Consider the following 21394-nt stretch of genomic DNA (forward strand, 5'->3'; position numbering starts at 1 on the left):
GGCACGAAGGGTGTAAAAGTGCCCAGTAGGCAAGTGGTTAAGTTGATGAAAAAGAGAAGGGGAAAATATGAACCGGAACACATCAAAAATGCATACTGAAAAGCATCCGGACTGCATGGTGTGAACCACCCAAAAAGTTTAAGTTGCTACATTGTCCCTTTTGTATTTTAAAAGCACAGACGCTGCTAAAAGCACCCTTGCCTACTAAAAAAACCTTCATATTTTCCATCCTGGCATAAAATATATATTTTTATCAAGACAAGTAGATTGGGACCATGATTTAGTCCCTTGGACAAGTAGTTTTTTTTTTAAATTTCCCCAACCCTGCAAAGAGTGCGAGGACACACAGCAATAAAAACCTGAAAGGGGCTCTAATCCGGCTCCATTCTATCTAAAACTAATAAAGTGTTGCCTGTAGTGGTCGTTGAACAAGTCCACACACAGGAATGTTTCCACCCCCTGAAATGTATGTGGGCACCATAGGACAGGGTGGGTATTGCTCCAACACAGACAGAAGAGGCCCGGACTGTGAGGCGGTTAGTTCCGGTACATAGGAGCTCCTCAGAACGTAGGCCTGTGCCCTCGGCCGGACAGACCACCATTTACCTGGGAGGGACCCTCAGGATGGAGCAGCCTGAACAAGTATAGAAGAAGCTCCAAGTGAACTAGACTGAGGGGTCGGATGAGGACACTCCGGGGGGTTGTAAAGGCGAACACAACCGGCTCCCTCACTGCTGCCTGTATCCGGGCTTCTGCTATAACGGCAGCCCGCCTTCCTGACTGCACCGTTACCTGCTCTGCACTCTCTCCTGTAACATTCATGGGCATGCGCAACTGCTCAGACCAATGAGCGCGAGCAGGCCGGCACAGTCGAGCGCCGAGTCCATCGATGTGAACGTCTGACGCAATCCACGACGACCAGGAACTGGATGATCGGCTGGGCACGCGTGAGCCGGTAAGGAGACGTTGAGAGGCCGGTAGGATAATGATGAAAGGGCTGCTACTGTATGTTATCTGGTCAGAGGTGTCACTTGTGTGTTATGTAGTGGAACTGCAGTCTGCCACGGTACAGGGGGTGAGGGGCAGCCAGGAAGCCTTGCTCGATGTCTGAGGTATTGTGGATGTGGTGCCTTCATTGAAAGGGGTGGGGTGGTGACAGCTGTCCCAGGTCCCATTTCTTGAGTATTGGGTGCTGGTGGTGGGAGGCTGTGCAGAGGAACTCCAGCTGCAATTACACTATATTCCCTGATCAGTCCCAGAGGAATCACATGAACTGCAGTGCAGAGGAACTCCAGGGTTCCCTGGGACTACAGCTGGAAATTCAGTATATTCCCTGATCAGTCCCAGAAGAATCACCTGAACTTCAGTGCTGAGGAACTCCAGGGTTCCCTGGGACTACAGCTGGAAATACACTATATTCCCTGATCAGTCCCAGAAGAATCACCTGAACTGCAGTGCAGAGGAACTCAAGGATTCCCTGGGACTTCAGCTGGAATTACAGTATATCCCCTGGTCAGTCCTGGCAGAATCATCTGAAATGCAATGCGGAGGAACTCCAGGATTCCCAGGGACTACAGCTGGATTTACAATATATCCTCTGATCAGTCCCAGAAGAATCACCTCAACTGCAGTGCGGAGGAACTCCTTGTTTCCCTGGGACTTCAGCTGGAAATACACTATATTACCTGATCAGTCCTGGAAGAATCACCTGAACTACAATGCAGAGGAACTCCAGGATTCCTTGGGACTCCAGCTGGAAATACAGTATATCCTGTGATCAGTCCCAAAATAATCACCTGAACTGCAGTGCGGAGGAACTCTGTGATTCCCTGGGACTTCTGCTGGAAATACACTATATTACCTGATCAGTCCCGGAAGAATCACCTGAACTGCAGTGCTGAGGAACTCCAGGATTGCTTGGGACTCCAACTGGAAATACAGTATATCCTGTGATTGGTCCCAGAAGAATCACCTGAACTGCAGTGCAGAGGAACTCCTGGATTTCCAGCTGGAAATACAGTATATCCCAATACCATTTCTCTCAGCACGAGTCCCTTCTCTCTGTGTGAGTCTGGGATATTGCCCCCCATGTTTCTCTGTGAACACTACTGTGTAGAGGGAAATGTGTTCATTTCCTCCCCTCAGGTTTCAAATTACACTGAGCCTTATTTTTAGTCTGTGTGACATTGTATCTTCTACATTCTGAAAAATCCTTTGATTTGTGTGTTTTTGAGGACCGCTGATAAACAGGTACCACTTATATAGGATCATCACCCTGTAAACAAAGTTCCCTTCTCAAGGCGATATGGTGACTCTTGTGGTTTCGGCCGTGCCGATGTCCATACAGGTACCACCCCTGACGTGTTTCGTCACTCCGCACAATGACTTCCTCATAGGGGACCTTAGGAAACCACTGTGCGGAGTGATGAAACGCATCAGCGGTGGTACCCATGTGGACACCAGCATGCCCAGAAACATAAGAGTCGCCATATCCATATACCTCTCTTGTGGATGTCTATACTTAAAGATACAGTCTGTAAAAGTTTCTTATACATGGGATTCAGTGCACTTGGTTTGTGAGTATTATTTTTACCATATAATAAATGAATTCTCAGAGGAAGCATATTACGCTATGAGAGATTCTTTGTCCTTTTGCATCTTATCGATGTGATAAAGTTGCTCCCTGAAAATCAGCGATAACATACCCAGTATATGGGAAGGCACTTTCTGACCTTTACCGATAGGTGGGTCACGGCGTGAAGGTAAGGGTCAATGGAGGCAGGTGAAGGTGCACAGAGGTGGATTGCTTGGATAATTCATATAATCACCGGTGGAAGATGGAGTCACATTGACGCACCGCATCACTGCAACCGTGTGCAGTTTAATCGTTTTTGTTGTGGTATGAGCATTCCCCCTGTACAACTTTCTTTACAGCTTAGAGGGAGTGGTTGATGGGGCAGTAAAAATGCCTTGTGCTTTTACCTCCCCCAGCTGCAATCGTAAACTAAGTCTTGAGTAACACAAGTTTTATTATATCTTATCTGTTCAGTTACCTGATATCTTTGAGTACAGTTAAGAGGAACCCTTTTGATTTTTTTTATAGGGGGCGTTCTAAAATATGCAATATATTTTAAAGCAAGACTGTTATGTACCTTTTTGTACCAAGTGATTCTTTTCCTTGCTAATGTTTTCTAACTATGTCTTACAGTGCTTGTATTCTGTGTTGTAAACTCCGCTCTTCTAACCAGATACCATGGGGGACTGTCTGACCCCTGAGGGGAAGGCACAGCTCATTACACGCAACTTGCAGGTATGTGAATTTTAAAGGGCCTTATCAACCAAAATGTATATGTCAGTTTTTAGGAGTTAGTGGCAAGCTGAATTAAGTACTTTTTCTCTTTGAAAGCCCAGTAACTTTAGTCCTTCTCCTTGTATTTTCTTTAGTATAAATGAAAAATCCACAAATGGGTCCTCTTTGTAATCGCTACCTCTGGTGGGTAGATGGGGAAATACAAATACAGAGACTATTGCTTTGAGATCTCAGAGATAAAATGAAATAAAAGGTGGTTCAGTTGATCAAAAAAACCTTCCGTTTTTACAACCACTTTTACCCTCCCAAAAGAAAACTTTTGACTTTAGATATACACAAACCAGAGTTTATGTTCTGTGAGAGCTGCTGCTGATATCCTTCAAAAATGCCTTTTTCCTGGCTATCACACTGACCTATTATCTTCAGTACTTTGACTCGGTGATCTATGTCGCTCAAAATATAAAAAAAAAAGAAAAAGGAGTGAAAGCCGCACTTCTAGCCTTTCTAGAAAGAAAGGTGAGGAAAGATATCCTCCATGTTTTTTTTCATGAAAGGTTTCTTTTAAGCAACTATCTGTAGGGATATCAAATTCAGTGAAGAAACTTGTGCTGAGAGGGAGGAAAGGTAGAACAGTAGTACATTTTTAGGAAAGTACAGTTTTGGCCCAATAGGAGTTTTTCTTTTTTTTGTTGTTTTTTGTGTAATTCTGTATCCCCACGTGTATCTTTTTTTTTTTTTTCTCTCTCTCAATAAAAATAATTCTTCTAGGTCCCAAACTGCAGCCCTTTATGCTGGCAGAGCTCAGTAACATCTGCACCTATGAGCCCAAGTGTGGTCCCATATACCTATATTGAAGGGGAGGTACTGAGTGCCAAATACCGAGTACTACCTTGGGTCTAATTCTAGAGCCTATTGCACTGCACAATCCTATTTAGACTCCCTGCACACCTATTGTAACTGGAACGTAGAAATATGAATATGAGGGTTGTTGGTACAATATCTGCTTACATATCTATTTATGTAGCTTCAGTTGGGCTTTAAAAGAGAAGTATGGTGTTTTATTTTTTTTTTTTTATATCATACTTACCTAGGTGGATGCAGCATCGGTCCCCTCGCCAGCTCAAAGTGTGAGAACTCAGTGATCACATGACTGCTGATTGCTGAGTTCTCGCAGTCGCTCTGAGCAGAGAACAGTGACTGTCAGTGGAGTACTGGGTTGTGGAAGGGGAGGGAGTGGCTGCCTCAGGCTCTCAGCACATCGCTGAAAGGCTACCCAGCTGCCACTCCAGGCTCTGGGGTGAATCCCGTCTTTTTAATTGGGATCTTTCCCCAGCCTGGACCGGTTGAGTGACGTCAACTGGAAACAGGTCACAGGAGTGCAGAACAAACTGCACTCCTGTGATCCACAGAAGTACAGCCAAAAAGCTTTTCTTTTATGGTGCATTTTTACCCATAGGGGAGTTGTTAGCGAATTTGGCTGCAAAAGTGAAAATAAACTTTAAACAGGGTGTAATATCTGTGTATGCATACATCACAACTTTCTGAGATGGGAAAGAGGAACACCCTTTAATGCAAACTGTGTAGACAAAAAGACACAGATGCTCTGCCATGCCCTCCAGTTAGGTAGGGTTGTATGAAAAGTTTAGTAGTGAAGTATTGTATTTATTATAGAGGTCTACACATCTGCCTTGACCACCTGAAGACCGGACTCTTACACCCCCTTCAAGTCCAGGTCATTTTTCACTTTTCTGGCTATCACATTTTGAATGACAATTACTCAGTTATGCAGCACTGTAGCCAAATAAAAGTTATATAATTTATGAGACAGAGCTTGGTGAGATCAATAATTTTATCACCAAAGCTCCTTGGTAACTAAACTGATGACCTGTAATGGCTTTTAAAGCATCTACTATGCAAAATATAGGATATTTGAGTTTTTTTCCCAGCTTCACACACAGACACAATTTTAAAGCTTGACATGTTGGTTATCTGTTTATTTGATGCAAACTCATATTTTATAGTTTACAAAAAAATGTTGTAATTATTGTGTTTATATGCCTTAGAATTAACTTTTTTTTACTGAAAATTTGATTTACTAAACTGTTGTGCTAACATCATGTGACACAAAATTGGAACTACCACTATTTTTTCTTCTCTAAGATGTCTGCTTTCAAAAAATATATAATGTTTAGGGATTTTAAGTAATTTTTGAAATATGTAAACAAAAAAAGTGAAAAAAGGTTCCAGGACTAAAGTGGTTAAAATACTTGTCTACTGGTCCCTAACTATGACCTCTCTCTCGTACTGGGCACAGTTTAGAGGTTTTAGTTTGCCTCCTCTGCCAGCAGCCTGTAGCCAGTAAGGGGAACGCATACACCCCCCCACTCATTCCACACTGCCGTATAGTGGCAGTTCAGCACATCGCAAATTTTCAATAATTGACGTCCTTCATGCTGCATCCCATCACATTTGTCATATTACAGGTGCAACATGAAGGAGATACCAGCGCAGCTGTAGACAGTGTGTAAATGTAGGTCATAAATAACCCTCTCCACCCCACTACACAGGCCGATCAGAGGCAGTTGGATTAAACACACACTCTAAGTGCCAGAACTTCTGTAGTGTAATGGAGCACAAATATAATGTATGGGGGGGGGTTAGTGGGGGGATGGGGGTAGAGAAATGCGCCTTCACACCTTCAACTCTGTGTAGACAAAAATCCTTGCACGATCCCTGCTTGCGCACAGGGCAGTTCAAGTGCAATGCATTCCTCCAGGCATTTTAGTGCACCTGGGAGGGTCAGTTGCAGCATCCAGCCCCACTGTAGGCAGCGTGTCTGGACAATGCGCGTCCCTCCCAGGTGCACTAAAATGTCAAGAGGGACAGACTGCACCTGGACAGCCCTGTGTGCAAGGGGACTAACATTATGTTAGTTATTCTTTAAACGTGTTGCCTATACAAATGGTCAGGTATGCGAAAAATGTAAATGTTGTTTAAGCTTCTTTCTGTGAAGTAATTTTTTTTGGCCATGTATTTCATTGCCAATAAGTTTGCATTACTATGAAAATGAGAGTTATTCAGCTCAAATTAATCAGATATATATTAACCGCCTCCGACCCGCCATATAAGTGACAGACGCAAGGTGGTTCTTTCGTTCTGGGAGGACGTCATATGACGTCCTCCCATTCTAACTGCATGTTCGCACCGATCGGTGGTGCGCTGTGTCCCTGGGACACAGCGGATCACCGATCAACGGAAAGAGCTGAAGACGTTGGCTCTGTCATGTGATCAGCTGTGTCCAATCCCAGATGATCACATGTAAATAAGGAAATGCTGGTTATCGGCATTCCTCTCCTCACGAGCTATCGTGCTGAGAGCTCGTGAGGAGAGGAGAGCCGGTAATTGGCATTAGGGGACATGTACACTGATCATAAAGGCACTAATGATCAGTGTGCCCTGATGATCAGTGTAGCCCCGTCAGTGCCACCTGTCAGTGTCCATCAATGCCATCTGTCAGTACCCATCAGTGCCACATCAGTGCCCATCTGATCTGCCTATCAGTGCCATATATGAGTGCTGCCTTTCAGTGCCGATCAGTGATGCCTGTCAATGCCTATCAGTGCAGTCTATCAGTTCAGCCTCATTAGCGCACATCAGTGAAGGAGAAAAATCACTTATTTACAAGATTTTATAACAGAAAGTAAAAACTTTTTTTTCAATATTTTCAATTGTTTTTGGTTTGTTTAGCAAAAAATGAAAAACCCAGAGGTGATTAAATACCACCAAAAGAAAACTCTATCTGTCTCAAAAAAATTATAAAAATATCATATGGGTACAGCGTTGCATGACCGCGCAATTGTCATTCAAAGTGCGACAGTGCTGAAAGCTGAAAATTGGCCTGGGCAGGAAGGGGGTATAAGTGTCCAGTAGGCAAGTCGTTAAACAGAATGATAAAAATGGACTATTAAGGGATTCAGGAAGGTGCTGTGAAGTATTTAAATGTTTGCTTGCAGTGGTTTTTTTTTTACTTTTTTCAATGTGCCTTGAAACTTGCTAAAAAATGTGACTTTCCCTATCCCAGTCCCCTCCCTCACTGCACGTCATAGCACTCTCCTCTTTTTGGCATGTCCATTTACTCTTTGTGCTAGTCCAGCACCTCCGCACAGGTCAATGGCATGCCTATAGTAAATTAAATGCACATATGATATTATGGGAATATTTTTGTTCACATTTGTATGTGACTCTGGAGACAGTAAAAAATGTTTTTTCGTTACAGGAAGTCCTAGGAGAAGACAAACTAAAGGAGATCCTGAAGGAGAGAGATCTGCGGGTGTATTGGGGCACAGCTACCACTGGAAAACCACATGTAGCTTATTTTGTGCCTATGTCAAAAATTGCTGACTTTTTAAAGGCTGGCTGTGAGGTGAGTAGAAATTATATAAAAATGTCCCGAGATTCTTTACGGCTAGCTAGCAAAAGGAAAGAAAATCTGCTTTCAACCTCTTGAACACACTGATATCAACATGCCTCTCTTCAACGTTCTCAGCGTGTTCCCGAGTACTAATCTATAGCTCCTACATTGCCAATATACAGTTGTGTTCAAAATAATAGCAGTCCAACATCTCTAACCAGATCAGTCACTGTTTTTGGTATAAATTATATTTCTTCATGGCAATATATTTACTAGCAGGTGTAGTAGAGTAATAGAAAACCAACAGACCCAGCATACATGATATGCATGCTGCATATTCTGTGTAATTGAATCAGTAATTAAAGAAGCGTGTTCAAAATAATAGTGTGGAGTTCAATTAGTGAGGTCATTCAGTCTGTGAAAAACACATCAAACAGGTGGCCATTATTTAAGGACGAAGGCAGGAAACATTGTACATGCTGGTTACAGTGCATTTCTCTCTGAAAATCTGAGCAAAATGGGTCGTTCCAGACATTGTTCAGAAGAACAGTGTACCTTGATTAAAAAGTTGATTGGAGAGGGGAAAACATATAAAGAAGTGCAGAAAATGATAGGGTACTCAGCTAAAATGATCGCAAATGCTTTAAAATGGCAACCAAAACCAGAAAGACGTAGAAGAAAAAGGAAAAGAAACATTGAAATAGATTGATGAATAGGCAAAATGGCAAAGACTCCGCCAATGATTAGCTCCAGTGTGATGAAAGAAGGTTTAAAGTTACCTGTGAGTACTGTACCAATTAGACACCTATGTGAAGCCAAGCTATCTGCAAGATGCCCCCGCAATGTCCCACTGTTGAAAAATTACATGCTGAAGATATTACATTTTGCCAAAGAGCACATTGACTGGCCAGAAGAGAAATGGCGCAACATTTTGTGGACTGATGAAAGCAAGGTTGTTCTTTTTTGGGTCTAGGGGGCTGCAGCCAGTTTGTCAGATGACCCCCCAAACACTGAATTCAAGCCACAGTACATGGTGAAGACAGTGAAGCATGGTGGCGCAAGTATCCTGATGGGAGATGTATCTCATACTATGGTGTTGGATCTATTTATTGCATACCAGGGATCCTGGATCAGTCTGAATACATCAAAATACTTGAAGAGGTTACGTTGCCTTATGCCGAGGAGGAAATGCCGTTGAAATGGGTGTTTCAACAAGACAATGACCCCAAAAACACCAGTAAACGAGCAACATCTTGGTTCCAGACCAACAAGATTAACATTATGGAGTGGCCAACCCAATCCCCGGATCTTAATCCTATAGAAAACTTGTGGGGTGGCATAAAAAAATGCTGTTTCTGAGGTAAAACCAAGAAATGCAGAGCAATTGTGGAATGTAGTGCAAGCATCCTGGGCTGAAATACCTGTTCACAGGTGACAGAAGTTGGTCGACTCCATGACAACGCAGATGTGAAGCAGTTCTCGGAAACGGTTATACAACTATATATTCAGTGATTTACAGGAAGGCTAAACCTTCAAGCATTTTTAGTTTATACAGTAAATGTTTGAGTTTGTAAAGAAAAATGCAAACTATTTTTTTTTAAACCGCCTAAAATTCCTTTTTCTTCACTTTCTGTAAAGCAATAACAAATTTGCAACCTTTTCTTATTGTTTTGATTTGGAATAAACTGCAGTGTTCCCAGCACAGTTGCGTGTATGGAAATAAAAGCTAATATAAGGATTTTGAATTTTACTCAAATTTTTAACACTGCTATTTTTTTTTTTTTTTTAACACCAGTGTATAGCAATTCGTATATTGGAAGCAAACTCACCTAACCTTTTAACCTATTTGTCCTTAAATTTTTTTGGACCTACAAAAAGGTTTATTTGGGTTTTTTGCTGACTAAAAGTGCTAAGTGCTGGCAAACTACTTGTTTTAGAGTTTGTTGGAACCTTCATTCTGCACCTTAGAATTTGTTTATAAATTGGTAATTTCTCTTTTTGTCTTTTTAATCATTGCAATGGCATGCAGTAACGCTCCTGGTTTCCGGTTGTAAAATGTCTGACAACATTTTAAACTCTGTTTATGTAAAGTTTTACAGTATCCTTTGATTTGCAGTGTACACGTTCTTAGTTGATTCATTTGCTTCTTAGGTCACAATTCTATTTGCTGACCTCCATGCATATCTCGATAACATGAAGGCTCCATGGGACCTCCTGGAACTGCGGACTCGTTATTATGAGCAAGTTATCAAAGCCATGCTACAGAGTATTGGAGTACCATTGGAAAGGCTACGCTTTGTCAGAGGAACAGAGTTCCAGCTCAGCAAGTATGTTTGCTACAAACCAGATTGATGTAAACTATTCTTTCAGTATATCCTAGATCATCTTAGTTGCTCTCATTTTATCCTCTTCCATCCAGCCCTTTTTACATCTTCCTTTTAAATTTCTACCATCATAATTTCTTTACGGTCCTTACTGTATTCACTTCTTATTTCTAAAAGTAAGGTGCAGATACTTTTAACTGATATGCATGATAGGAGAAAAATAAAATACTGTTCCTGCACCATTATAATGGTACAGGAAACTGGTTGGTTTTTGTGTCATGTGCCACATTAACTAAGCAGACAGACCTATTTCAAGTCTATTTGCACCACCCTTAAGAGCCTGCTCCTAATTATCAAAGGGATTGCAGCAGTTTTCCATATAAAATAACTGCAGCAGATCCTTTCCAGGTAGAACCTAGCATATAGGATGTGAACTGTCAACAGACAGCTCATATCTTTATCTTTCCTTGTGCAGTGATTACACTGTATGAACTGAGCCTGAAGAGTTAACTCCCTCCTCATCCCTCCCGCACAGCTAAAAAGGCACAGGAGAGAGCGAGATCAGACCATGCAGCTCCAGCTGAACTAGAACAGGGAGCAAATCGTTTCTAATTACTAAACGGGCTTGCCCCCCCTTTTTTAATTAGGAGCATCTGCTTCATTTTTTCAGCTTAGATGAGTGGCACAAGTATGAAGTCTGTACCACTCTTTAATTCCCCAGAATGTGTACACCTGGACTCAAAATGAGGCCCAAAAATGGATGTTGTGTCTACAAATTTTTATATATGCCATTTATTTTCCTGGATTCTTTGGGGACATAAAATGTATCTAAACCCAAAAATGAATTCTATTGCAGCATACCATACCTTGGATATAGTGGCTGCATGAGTGTTCTTTTTCAGACTTTTTTTCCTTTATTTTCACCTGGTACTACTGTGAATAAAACACTCTGCACCCATGGAGGGCAGCCATGGTTGTCATCAGGGTGGATTTGATTTAAATCACTAGTCAGGCTTGATTTAAATCCTAGTTTTCTACATAAAGACTAATTCTTGCTGGTATAACTTTAATATGCAAGTAGATGAAGATTTTTAGAATAACAACTTTTCATATTAGTTTTTTTATCCCCAGTTTAACAGGTTAATCATTCATATTTGGACAACTTTTCTGTTGTACTTAGGAAGGAGAAAAATAATCATTACCTTAATAACAACAATTTAAATAGATTTATTCAACTGAAACAATAACATTACAGCATATGTTATTTGCTTAAACAAACATCCATGTTTTTTAACTAATTTGGCTAAACAAAATATATATATTTTAAGAAACTTAGACTGTCAGCCCCTTCCTCCTCACACTTAGTTTCACTTTCTTCTTGTGCAGATCTATTCCACTCCAAACAATCAGAAAAATATTGTTTCTATTCTATTCACTGAACTTCTTGAAATTTAGCACTGAAGGGGTTGATTCTGTATTCATAGGTTTGTAGAAGTTAGGATTAAGGTTTTTTTCTTATCTCTGTTCACGTTATAACATTTTGTGCTGTGAAGAAGAGGCCTGTGATCTCCACTGAGTCAAATTCAGTTTTGAGAACTGCAAAAGTAAACCGAGCATCTGTGATAATATCTTGTAGGCAGAGAACCTGCCCAATAATCTTACAAAAACCTCTGGAAGAGCATGACATTGTGAATGGATTAATGGAATTTATTTACCAAAAAAATTAAACATATACAGCCTTATTCTACATAATTAAAAAACTAGTCTTTATTTCATGATGGAATAACCTTTGGATGGTAATATATTTTCCTCAAAAAGCATTTTATTTAAAAAAATCCAATTTAAATAAAAATTATCCAATTTAAATAAAATAAATTAGATTTTTTTGATTTTTTTAAAAGAATCATTGATTTTTATCCACCCTGGTTGTCATGCAGGCTGTACTTTGGACAAGTCAGCCCATATTACATGGTGGATCGAAATATTACATTTTTCAGGAGGGGGTGATTGGTATATATGCTTTAATGTTTTTAGAGTCTGGAATTGTTTCATACTTTCAAAGTGCTATAATTTGCCATTTGTTAGTCTGCTTGCACAGATAAGTGATTGCTGAGGAAAAATTAAAGTGTTTGTAAACCCTTACATATACCTATAGAGGTGACTAGCCTTAGGTGATGCACAAAGATGAAAAAAAGCCTCCTACATAAGTTGTACCTGTTTATCTGCAGTCTTCTTTTCCCTACATCCCTTGAAAGTGCTGAGTTTACAAAGCTTGTAGAGCTGTCAAAAAGGGATGGAGAGCTGAAGTTAGACTCTGCAGAGCTCAGTGAGGGCGGCTCTGAGAGCTGATTAGAGGGAAGGGACACGCCCTCCTTCACACAGCTCACAGGACAGAGCTGAGGCTGTCAGTCTGCCGGAGGTCCCTCCCTTGTCACCATTTTTCTTTTAGTGTCAGGAAAACTTGTCAGGAGCGATTCATGCTGATAGCAGAGGAATGAAGCAGCTGAGAGAAATGATACTGCTCTTAATTCAGACAAGTAGACACTATAAAGGAATATGCTTTGTTCATATTTCATGTCTGAGGTTTACAACCACTTTTTTTAAGTTGCAAAGCTCTCCTGTTTATACCAGTGAAGACTCATGAATCTGTATTTGCTTGGAATAGGTAATCCATGAGAGATTTTTATTTATAGGATTCATGTGCACTCCCTGGTGCATTGCTAATGTGTAGAAACTAGGGTCCCAGTTTGCATGGGTATGCTGCTGCTACAAGGGTGCAGGAAGTTCCCATGCCACCTTCTACCAACAGCAGTCTGGTCAAGCAGTGTGTGTGCTTTATATGCTCTTCAGGATTTGTTACCTGATTTTGAACTTGTTAGGTACACAGCATGGATTTCTATGGACAGCTTTAGGTGGTGCGCAGAAATATCTGAGCTTCAGTTCCACTGCCAAGTCTAAATGTGCCAATTGGTTTACTGTATCAATAAAATCCGAAATGCTGCACAGTATTAAGACTTACTACATATCTGTTTACTTGGGCTCTGCTTTGTCTTACAGAGAATACACACTGGATGTGTACAAACTCTCCTCCGTAGTCACTCAGCATGACGCTAAAAAAGCTGGAGCAGAAGTTGTAAAACAAGTGGAACATCCACTGCTTAGCGGGCTTCTATATCCTGGATTGCAGGTAGGTTCAGCTAAAGTTAGATGGATAGGGACACTAGAATGAATGTATGCCAAAAGTTCTTTTTTTTTTTTTAACTTCTCAATTTCTGCAGGCCTTGGATGAAGAGTATTTAAAAGTTGATGCACAGTTTGGGGGAGTAGATCAAAGGAAGATTTTTACATTTGCTGAAAAGGTGAGTTTATTTACCCGTGTAAAATATAAGGATGGTAGACACCATGCAGGCTTTAATTGCGACAGGAGCGATTCTCTGATGTCAGCTGAATGGTTGGACAACTGATGGATTGTAGTAACTTTCTGGACAAGGTGGCATCTGATGTAAATTGCTTAGCAGTATTGTGAAAAATGGATTTGGTTTACTGTTCACTTTGCAAGCGCATTTGCATTCTGTAAGGAAATTCTCCCCAGAGCTTAGTGCATGAGGTGAGGCTTTGCTGACTTTCATCTTCCAATCATGTACAAGCAAAAATGCTGTTTGGTTTTTTTTTTTGTTTTTTTTTCTTGCATGTGGTTTAAACTTGACCACATTCACTAAGCTCTGGAGATAATTCCCTTTCAGAGTATAACAGTCTATACGCCTTTGGTAAATTATCCAAGTATAGTTGTCCTTATACAATTTAAAGGTGAATTCTATCTTTAAGATTGCTCTATGTGGCGTGATGTCAAGTGTCACTCATTTCAATGGGCTCCCTACAATGCTTCTCAGTGTATCATTGAGGTCCACCCAGTGCTGAACAGATCTTATTAATATCCCATTTCTCCAGAGTTATGAACTGGGGTGCATGTTGAGGCTAACCTAATTGTTTAACTACATTGTAATATGTAGCAAGGTCCGGGACCTGGCTGTGCACTCTAAAAAGGTGTTCCCAGATCATATGAACAGAATTACAGTTGTTTGGCAAGGAAAAGATTTCATACATTAATTGTACCATTTGTTTAGAGCGGGGTCAGTAACCCGTAGATCGTGATCTACCAGGTGACTGGTAGATCACAGTTTGGGCTTGCTGACCCGCCATCCCAGAGCATCAAACAGAGTGCAGTGCAGAGGGACTACTTGTAAAGTTGGAGCTGTAGTAAGGAGCAAGAGCCTCATAAGCCAATGGCTCCTTTGTTTTGCTGGCTCCTGTCCCATGCGGAATGATACCAACTACACTCCACCTCTTATCCTGGCTAGCTTTCTCCAGAGTGGTGCCAACAGCAGGAAAGAAGAGATTTTCAGGTCAGTGTGAAGCAACACACTGGGCATAATACTCTAGTATAGGGCTGCTTTCACACTGATGTGCTGCAGTTTACCCACATCGCGAGTGCAGTGCAATTTTCCTGCAGCTTTCCTGCAGGTTTGTTGCACTTAGCCATAGACTTCTATTCTATCTTGTGGGTTTGGTGCACTTTTTGCAGGATATAATAGAAGTCTATGGCAAACTGCTGCTAACCCAGGAAAGTCACAGATGCACTGCAGGTAAACTGCAGCATGCCCGTGTGAAAGCAGCCTCATAGGTGGCTCAGAACAGTAAGGATTCATTTACGTTTGCAGTTTGGGGGAAGGGGAGGTGTGTGCTAAATCCCCATAGTTAAAACATGTTTTTCACCACCCCCACCCCCTTTAGCAGCAGTGGCCATGGATGTACACATGTTGCAGCCATAGTAGGAGTTATATGCCCTGTCATGGTTGGTGGGTGTAGTGCCTGCCATGTATGACCCATTCAAGTGAATGAAGCTGCCTTGCAGGTGTTAAAGCAAGCAGTGTTGTGTTGCTTTCTGACCACCTTCTTTATCCCCTTGGACCCCACAGAAGCATGCTGTTGTGGGGCACTTGCAGAGTGCCCCATTTACTTGAATAGGTCGCTACTGGTAGGCGATAGCACCCAGCAAAAGAAAAAGGGGGTTTAATTCCCACTGCACCATGTGTACACCTGTGGCTGCTGCCTCAGCTGTTAAAGGGGGTAGGGATTGGGGTGCTAAAACCGTAACTCAATGCAGGATTTTATCCCCCCCCCCCCCCAAAAAGAAAAAAACAAAAACCTGCCCAACTTTAGGTGTAAATGAGCCCTAAGTGTGCTGCTGCCAAATGCACCTAAGGGCTCATTCACAAGTGTAGTAGGCACTGCTGCTCCTCTGAAGAGCAATCCGAGTGAGTTTGACAAAATATTGCCTCCTCACCACCTGATTTAAACCCATGATTGCCATGCAATGCACATGATTATGACATGGTAGTACGGCAGTTAGAGGTTTAAATCAGGTGTGAGGAGGCGACACTGTGCCTGGAGATCTTTGACTTCTTCAATGTTGTTCAGGCTGATCTCTACGTCTTCAAGGTTGCGTTCCCCTGATTTTAGAGTATAGCAACCAATGGATATGATGTTAATATTTCTTGTCTCTGGATTCTGGAAGTAGTGGGACATTTTTGATTTTGCTTATTGGAATTTGTTGTTTTGCTTTGTAATATTTAATTGTTGTACATAAATGTTGGCTTCCCTTTAAGTTGGCCACAACAGCAAAATAGTTAAAGGCTACGTTCGCCTTTGGGAACATTACATGTCACACCTGATGTACACCCCCTCCTTCACCGCGACAGACTGACTTGCAGTTTCAATGGAATGCAGATGTGCTGATCAGCACACTTGTAGTCCATTCGCAAGTCCTACAGCTTTCAAATAGGCCATGCAGAGGGCAAGTGCAATGCTTTTCAGACTCCTGGTTAATAATAATAATACAAATACTAAATGTCCCATTTTTTTTCCTGAAAAAACATGTGCATGTATTTTTTTTTTCCTCCAAAGGTGAATTTAACCTTTAATCCTGTGCACACTGATCCATATACAGCTAAGTCCATAGACTGGCAAATTTAGAGGTTGTTTGATCTCCCATTAAATAATAGAACAGTATTTGTAAATGTGACCTATTAGATGTATTTCCAAATAAACATTTGCAGTGATAGAAAATCTCTTTATAAACTTGTAATATATAAATATAGCTCTTCACCCTAAGCTATACATATTTCTAGGATTAATGTTTCCCCTCCCAGCTCTCCAATACCAGGAACTCTATATACATTATCCTCCCTATAATCTGTGCACTGTTATGTAGATTTCTGATGCTGAATGACCCTAATGTCCTTATGTCCCAGTAATCTCCTTAAATTACATAGGATTTCAGATCCAGAACTTGGCTCAGTTGCACTTTTTGCCAGAAAGATTTTTGTGGGAGAAAAGATTACTGCTGAGATTATGAAATAGAATCTTGCAGTTTCTGGGTGGAAGACCTACCTGCAAAAAAAAAAAGTGTGTGTGTGTGTGTGTGTGTGTGTGTTATATAATCTCACATTCAGTATGACTTAGTAGGCGGATGACTGGTCCATGTCTGCTTTGCTTGTGCAGAACAGAGTCTGTTCTTCTCTATGGGCAGTCGCATGTGAACAGACTGACTGCCATCTGATCCTGATCCGATCTGCCCAGACAGCAGGGAACGGATCCCCACCCGCCTTAGAGGATCAGGTTGAATTAATTGTAAACGGACACATGTCCGTTTACACCCGCTGCTCCATAGAGGAGAATGGAGGGTCTGATCTGGTCCACCTGGAAAACGGACAGGCAGACCAATCGGACCGCTAGTGTAAAAGGGGCCTTTTTGTTAAAAGGCTGTGCCAACGACCAACTCACTTTTTAGGAAAAAATACTGCTTAAGTTAACATGGATTTATCTCTGAATGTTCTGGTCTGATTGTCATGTAGTTGTTAGTGTACAAAAAACCTTTAGTGTAGTTTTTACACACAATTCAGAATCAGTATAGTAAGACTAATTCATAACCTCAGATATTTTAAGTTCAAAATACACTGCTCAAAAAAATTAAAGGAACACTTTGAAAACACATCAGATCACAATGGGGAAAAATCTCCTGCTGAATATCTATACTGTTATGGACTTGGTAATGTGTTAAGAATATAAGGATGCCCCATTGTTTGATGGAAATGAAAATTATCAACCTACAGAGGACTAAATTCAAAGATACCCCAAAAATCAAAGTGAAAAAATGATGCAGCAGGCATGTCTATTTTGCTGAAATTTCATTACAGCAACTCAAAATGGAACTCAGTAGTTTGTATGGCCCCCACGTGCTTGTATGTATGCCTGATAATATCTGGGAATGCTTCTAATGAATGATTGATGGTGTGCTGATATATTCCCTCCCAGATCTGGACCAGGGCATCACTGAGCTCCTAGACAGTCTGAGGTGCAACCTGGTGGTGTCAGTGGACCGAAACATGATATCCCAGAGGTGTTCTATTGGATTTAGGTCAGGTGAGCGTGGGAGTCATTCAATGTTATCAATTCCTTCATCCTCCAGGAACTGCCTGCATACTCTCGCCACATGAGGCCAGGCATTGTCGTGCACCAGGAGGAACCCAGGACCCACTGCACCAGTCTGACAATGGGTCCAAGGATTTCATCCCGATACCTAATGGCAGTCAGGGTGCCATTGTATAGCCTGTAGAGGTCTGTGTGTCCTTCCATAGATATGCCTCCCCAGACCATCACTGACCCACCATCAAAACGGTCATGCTGAATGATGTTACAGGCAGCATAATGTTCTTCATGGCTTCTCCAGACCCTTTCTCGTCTGTCACTTGTCAACAGCAGGGTGAACCTGCTCTCATCTGTGAAAAGCACAGGGCCCAAGTGGCGGACCTCCCAGTTCTGGTGTTCAATGGCAAATGCCAATTGAGCTCTATGGTGCCGGACAGTGAGAACAGGGCCCACTAGAGGATGTCTGGCCCTCACTCCACCCTCATGAAGTCTGTTTCTGATTTGTTTGGTTACAGACATTCAAACCAGTGTCCTGCTGGAGGTCATTTTGTAGGGCTCTGGCAGTGCTCAATTCTTTTCCTCCTTCCACAAAGGAGCAGATACCGGTCCTGCTGATGGGTTAAGGGTCCTGTCCAGCTGTCCCCCAGAGTAACTGCCGTCTCCTGGAATCTCCTCCATGCTCTTGAGACTGTGCTGGGAGACACAGCAAACCATCTGGCAATAGCATGTATTGATGTGCCATCCTGGAGGAGTTGGACTGCCTGTGCAACCTCTGTAGGGTCCAGGTATCACCTCATGCTACCAGTAGTGACACTGACCCTAGCCAAATGCAAAACTAGTGAAAAACAGAAAAGATGAGTAGGGAAAAAAGTGTCAGTGGCCTCTACCTGTAAAACCATTCTTGTTTTGGGAGTTGTTTCATTGTTGCCCATCTAGTGCATATGTTGTTAATTTCATTAACACCAAAGCAGCTGAAACTGACCCCTTCTGCTACTTAACTGGCCAGATCAATATCCCAGGAGTTTAATTGACTTGATGCTATACTCTGATTAAGAAGTGTTCCTTTAATTTTTTGAGCAGTGTAGTTTGTACAGTACCACACAGGTGCAGGGTACCATCTGTTGAACAATTGTATATACATTTCCCTTGTGAACTAGAATAAGTCAGTAATACAAAATCCTAGACTTTAATATCTCTCTGGAATCCCAAATCATTTAGCCAGGCAAAAAAACTGAGACCTCTTCAGGAACTTCAGATTTTATCATGGAAAATTAGAGCCAAGAAATGGCATCACTTCTCCAATGTGAATATTTACAGGTAATTTCAAATTTAGGTTTTCTGGATTGGATGAGAATTATTGGTAGAAATGCGGTTTCATCAAATGCCCAGTTTCGAATGCTTTGGTTTCTTACAAATTTACTGTAACTAGCTTAGGACTTTGATTAAGTTTTTTGGAGCATGTGTAGCATGTCCAGTCCTTCTGTCCTGCTGGCACCTACCCCTTCTCCACTTGCTAGCAATTACCAACATTTAAAATGAAGCTAGGATTTGCTATGTATGTACAGTATCTCTAGCAGCTGCTGCTGTAAGAACAAAAAGCCACTTATTAACAGCCTATGAACAGCCAGTGGTTAAAATAAAAATTTGATACTATCAATTTGACCCATTTTTTAAAATGACACTGAAATTAAACTTTTGCTATAAGTTACTTACAAATGAAATAAAGTTTTTTTGTTTTTTTATTTCATTTTTATATGACAATGAAAAAAGCTAAGGATTGATAAGGGGTTTAAAAAAAAACCACTTGTTATATTGTATCACTCTCTCACTGATTAGTGTTTAATAAACCCTGTCAGATTGTTGTGTGTGTGTGTGGTGTTTTTTTTTTTTTTTTTTTCATTTAAATGGCAGCTATTGCAGCAGCTGTCATTTTGGAGTGAATTCTGTTGCTAAGAGGCAGTCGGCTGCTTGCTCCCCTGTGTTTCACAGACACTGTTTAGAGTTGGTTTCAGGAGAGGCTATTTATTCTTATTTAGTTTTGGTTAGAAAGCAAGGGTTTGATCTGTCTGTTTTTCTGTTTCAATATTTTTATTAAGAAAGTTTTGTTTTAAGAATGCAACAAGCTCAAGATACGCCCATGCGGGGCAGAGCAGAACAATAACACATAATTAGATACATCCTGCTGACTTGTATTAGTCAAATAACGAAATGTCCAATGACATCAAAGAGGGATGGCAAAAAGCCAAACCAAATAATAGCAGCAGTAATCCAACATATTACTGAAAAGAAAAAAGGTTAGAAGAAAGGTTAAAGAACATAAAACGACAAAAAAGGAATCAGAAAGAAAACATGGAGGAAAGGGAAACTAGAAGAATCACGGATTCAGGGCTAGCACAGGCAGACTATAAGAGGCCATAACTAGTAGGAGGCAGGGATGGCAAGGAATAACGTATCCAAGTTTCCCAAACCTTAAGGAATCTCGGATGAGAGTCATGAAGAATGCTAGACATCTGTTCATTGATCAACATAGCATTCATCCGCGTCTTCACCCCCCGATCTGTCTGTTTTTATTGCTATCTCTCTCACTCTTTGTCCTGTTGACCATTGTCACTGGGACTGAGCCCTGGTTCACACTGATGCAGTGTGGCACATTGCTTGTGATTCACACAGGAACCACACCACATTCCTGTGCAAATCGCATGTGATTTCTGTGCGGTGCAATTTGAACCATACATTTTGTATGGCTCAAATTGAACTGCATCCGCACCAAAATAGTGCAGGACCCTTTTTTAGTCCGCACCAGAATCAGATCGCATTGGGTGTTCACACCCATGCGGTACGCTTCTGCACATCGCACTGCATCTTGCGAACTGATTTCAGGGTGTTGTTAACTTAAAATACACACCTGCAATGGTTCATGTGAACGGGGTGCGATTATGATGCGGTGTGGCAATCGCACAGAAACAAGTGCAAATTTTGCACCCCATCAGTGTAAACCCTGCCTGAAAGTAAGACTGAATGCAAAATTTTCAGTTGTCACCAGATGAGGAATAGAAGGGAAATCTTCCAGTACTTCAAGTATACTTGTGTTGGTGACATCTGCCTAAAAGGAGAATTTCCCTCACTATGCAGAGATTTAATTTGTTTCTCAAACAGTAAGTGAAGGGCAATCTTTCCAACCAGACACGTCATAAAATACATTGGTTGGGGTTTCAACCCTTCCCTACCCTGTATAAAACTGAAAAAAAGTTATCCTATACATACACTCACCGGCCACTTTATTAGGTCCACCTGTTCAATTGCTTGGTAACACAAATTGCTAATCAGCCAATCACATGGCAGCATCTCACTGCATTCAGGCATCTAGACGTGGTGAAGACAACAATCAGAATGGGGTAGAAAGGGGATTTAGGTGACTTGGAATGGTTGTTGGTGCCAGATGGGCTGGTCTGAGTATTTCAAAAACTGCTGATCTACTGGGATTTTCACACACAACCATCTCTAGGGTTTGCAGAGAACGGTCCGAAAGAAAGAAAATATGCAGTGAACGACAGTTGTGTGGATGAAAATGCCTTGTTGATGTCAGAGGAGAATGGGCAGACTGGTTCGAGAAAATCAAAAGGCAACAGTAACTCAAATAACCACTCGTTACAACCAAGGTATGTAGAATACCATCTCTGAACACACAACACGTCGAACCTTAAAGCAGATGGACTACAGCAGCAGAAAATCACACTGGTTGTCACTCCTGTTAGCTAAGAACAGGAAACGGAGGCTCCAATTCGCACAGGCTCACCAAAATTGGACAATAGAAGATTGGGAAAACATTGCCTGGTCTGATGAGTCTTGATTTCAGCTGCG

At 41.4% G+C, this 21394-nt stretch overlaps 1 protein-coding gene across 2 annotated transcripts in view; it reads left to right on the forward strand.

Moving 5' to 3' along the window:
* Positions 1-831: 831 nt before the first annotated feature.
* The window catches only part of YARS1 (tyrosyl-tRNA synthetase 1), a 36230-nt gene continuing 15667 nt past the window's right edge, over positions 832-21394 (forward strand). The window contains exons 1-6 of one of the 2 annotated variants that reach the window (XM_089678996.1): positions 832-955; positions 3209-3310; positions 7587-7733; positions 9873-10048; positions 13103-13232; positions 13324-13404. In XM_089678996.1, coding sequence (XP_089535122.1) covers positions 3254-3310; positions 7587-7733; positions 9873-10048; positions 13103-13232; positions 13324-13404 — 591 coding nt within the window. In that variant the 5' untranslated portion in view covers positions 832-955; positions 3209-3253. The other variant, XM_089678997.1, reaches the window with a different exon arrangement.

Source organism: Staurois parvus, unplaced genomic scaffold (genome assembly GCF_062004578.1).
Source record: "Staurois parvus isolate SC_StPar_1 unplaced genomic scaffold, SC_StPar_1.0 ptg000214l, whole genome shotgun sequence".
In the NCBI taxonomy this organism is placed as follows: Eukaryota; Metazoa; Chordata; class Amphibia; order Anura; family Ranidae; genus Staurois; species Staurois parvus.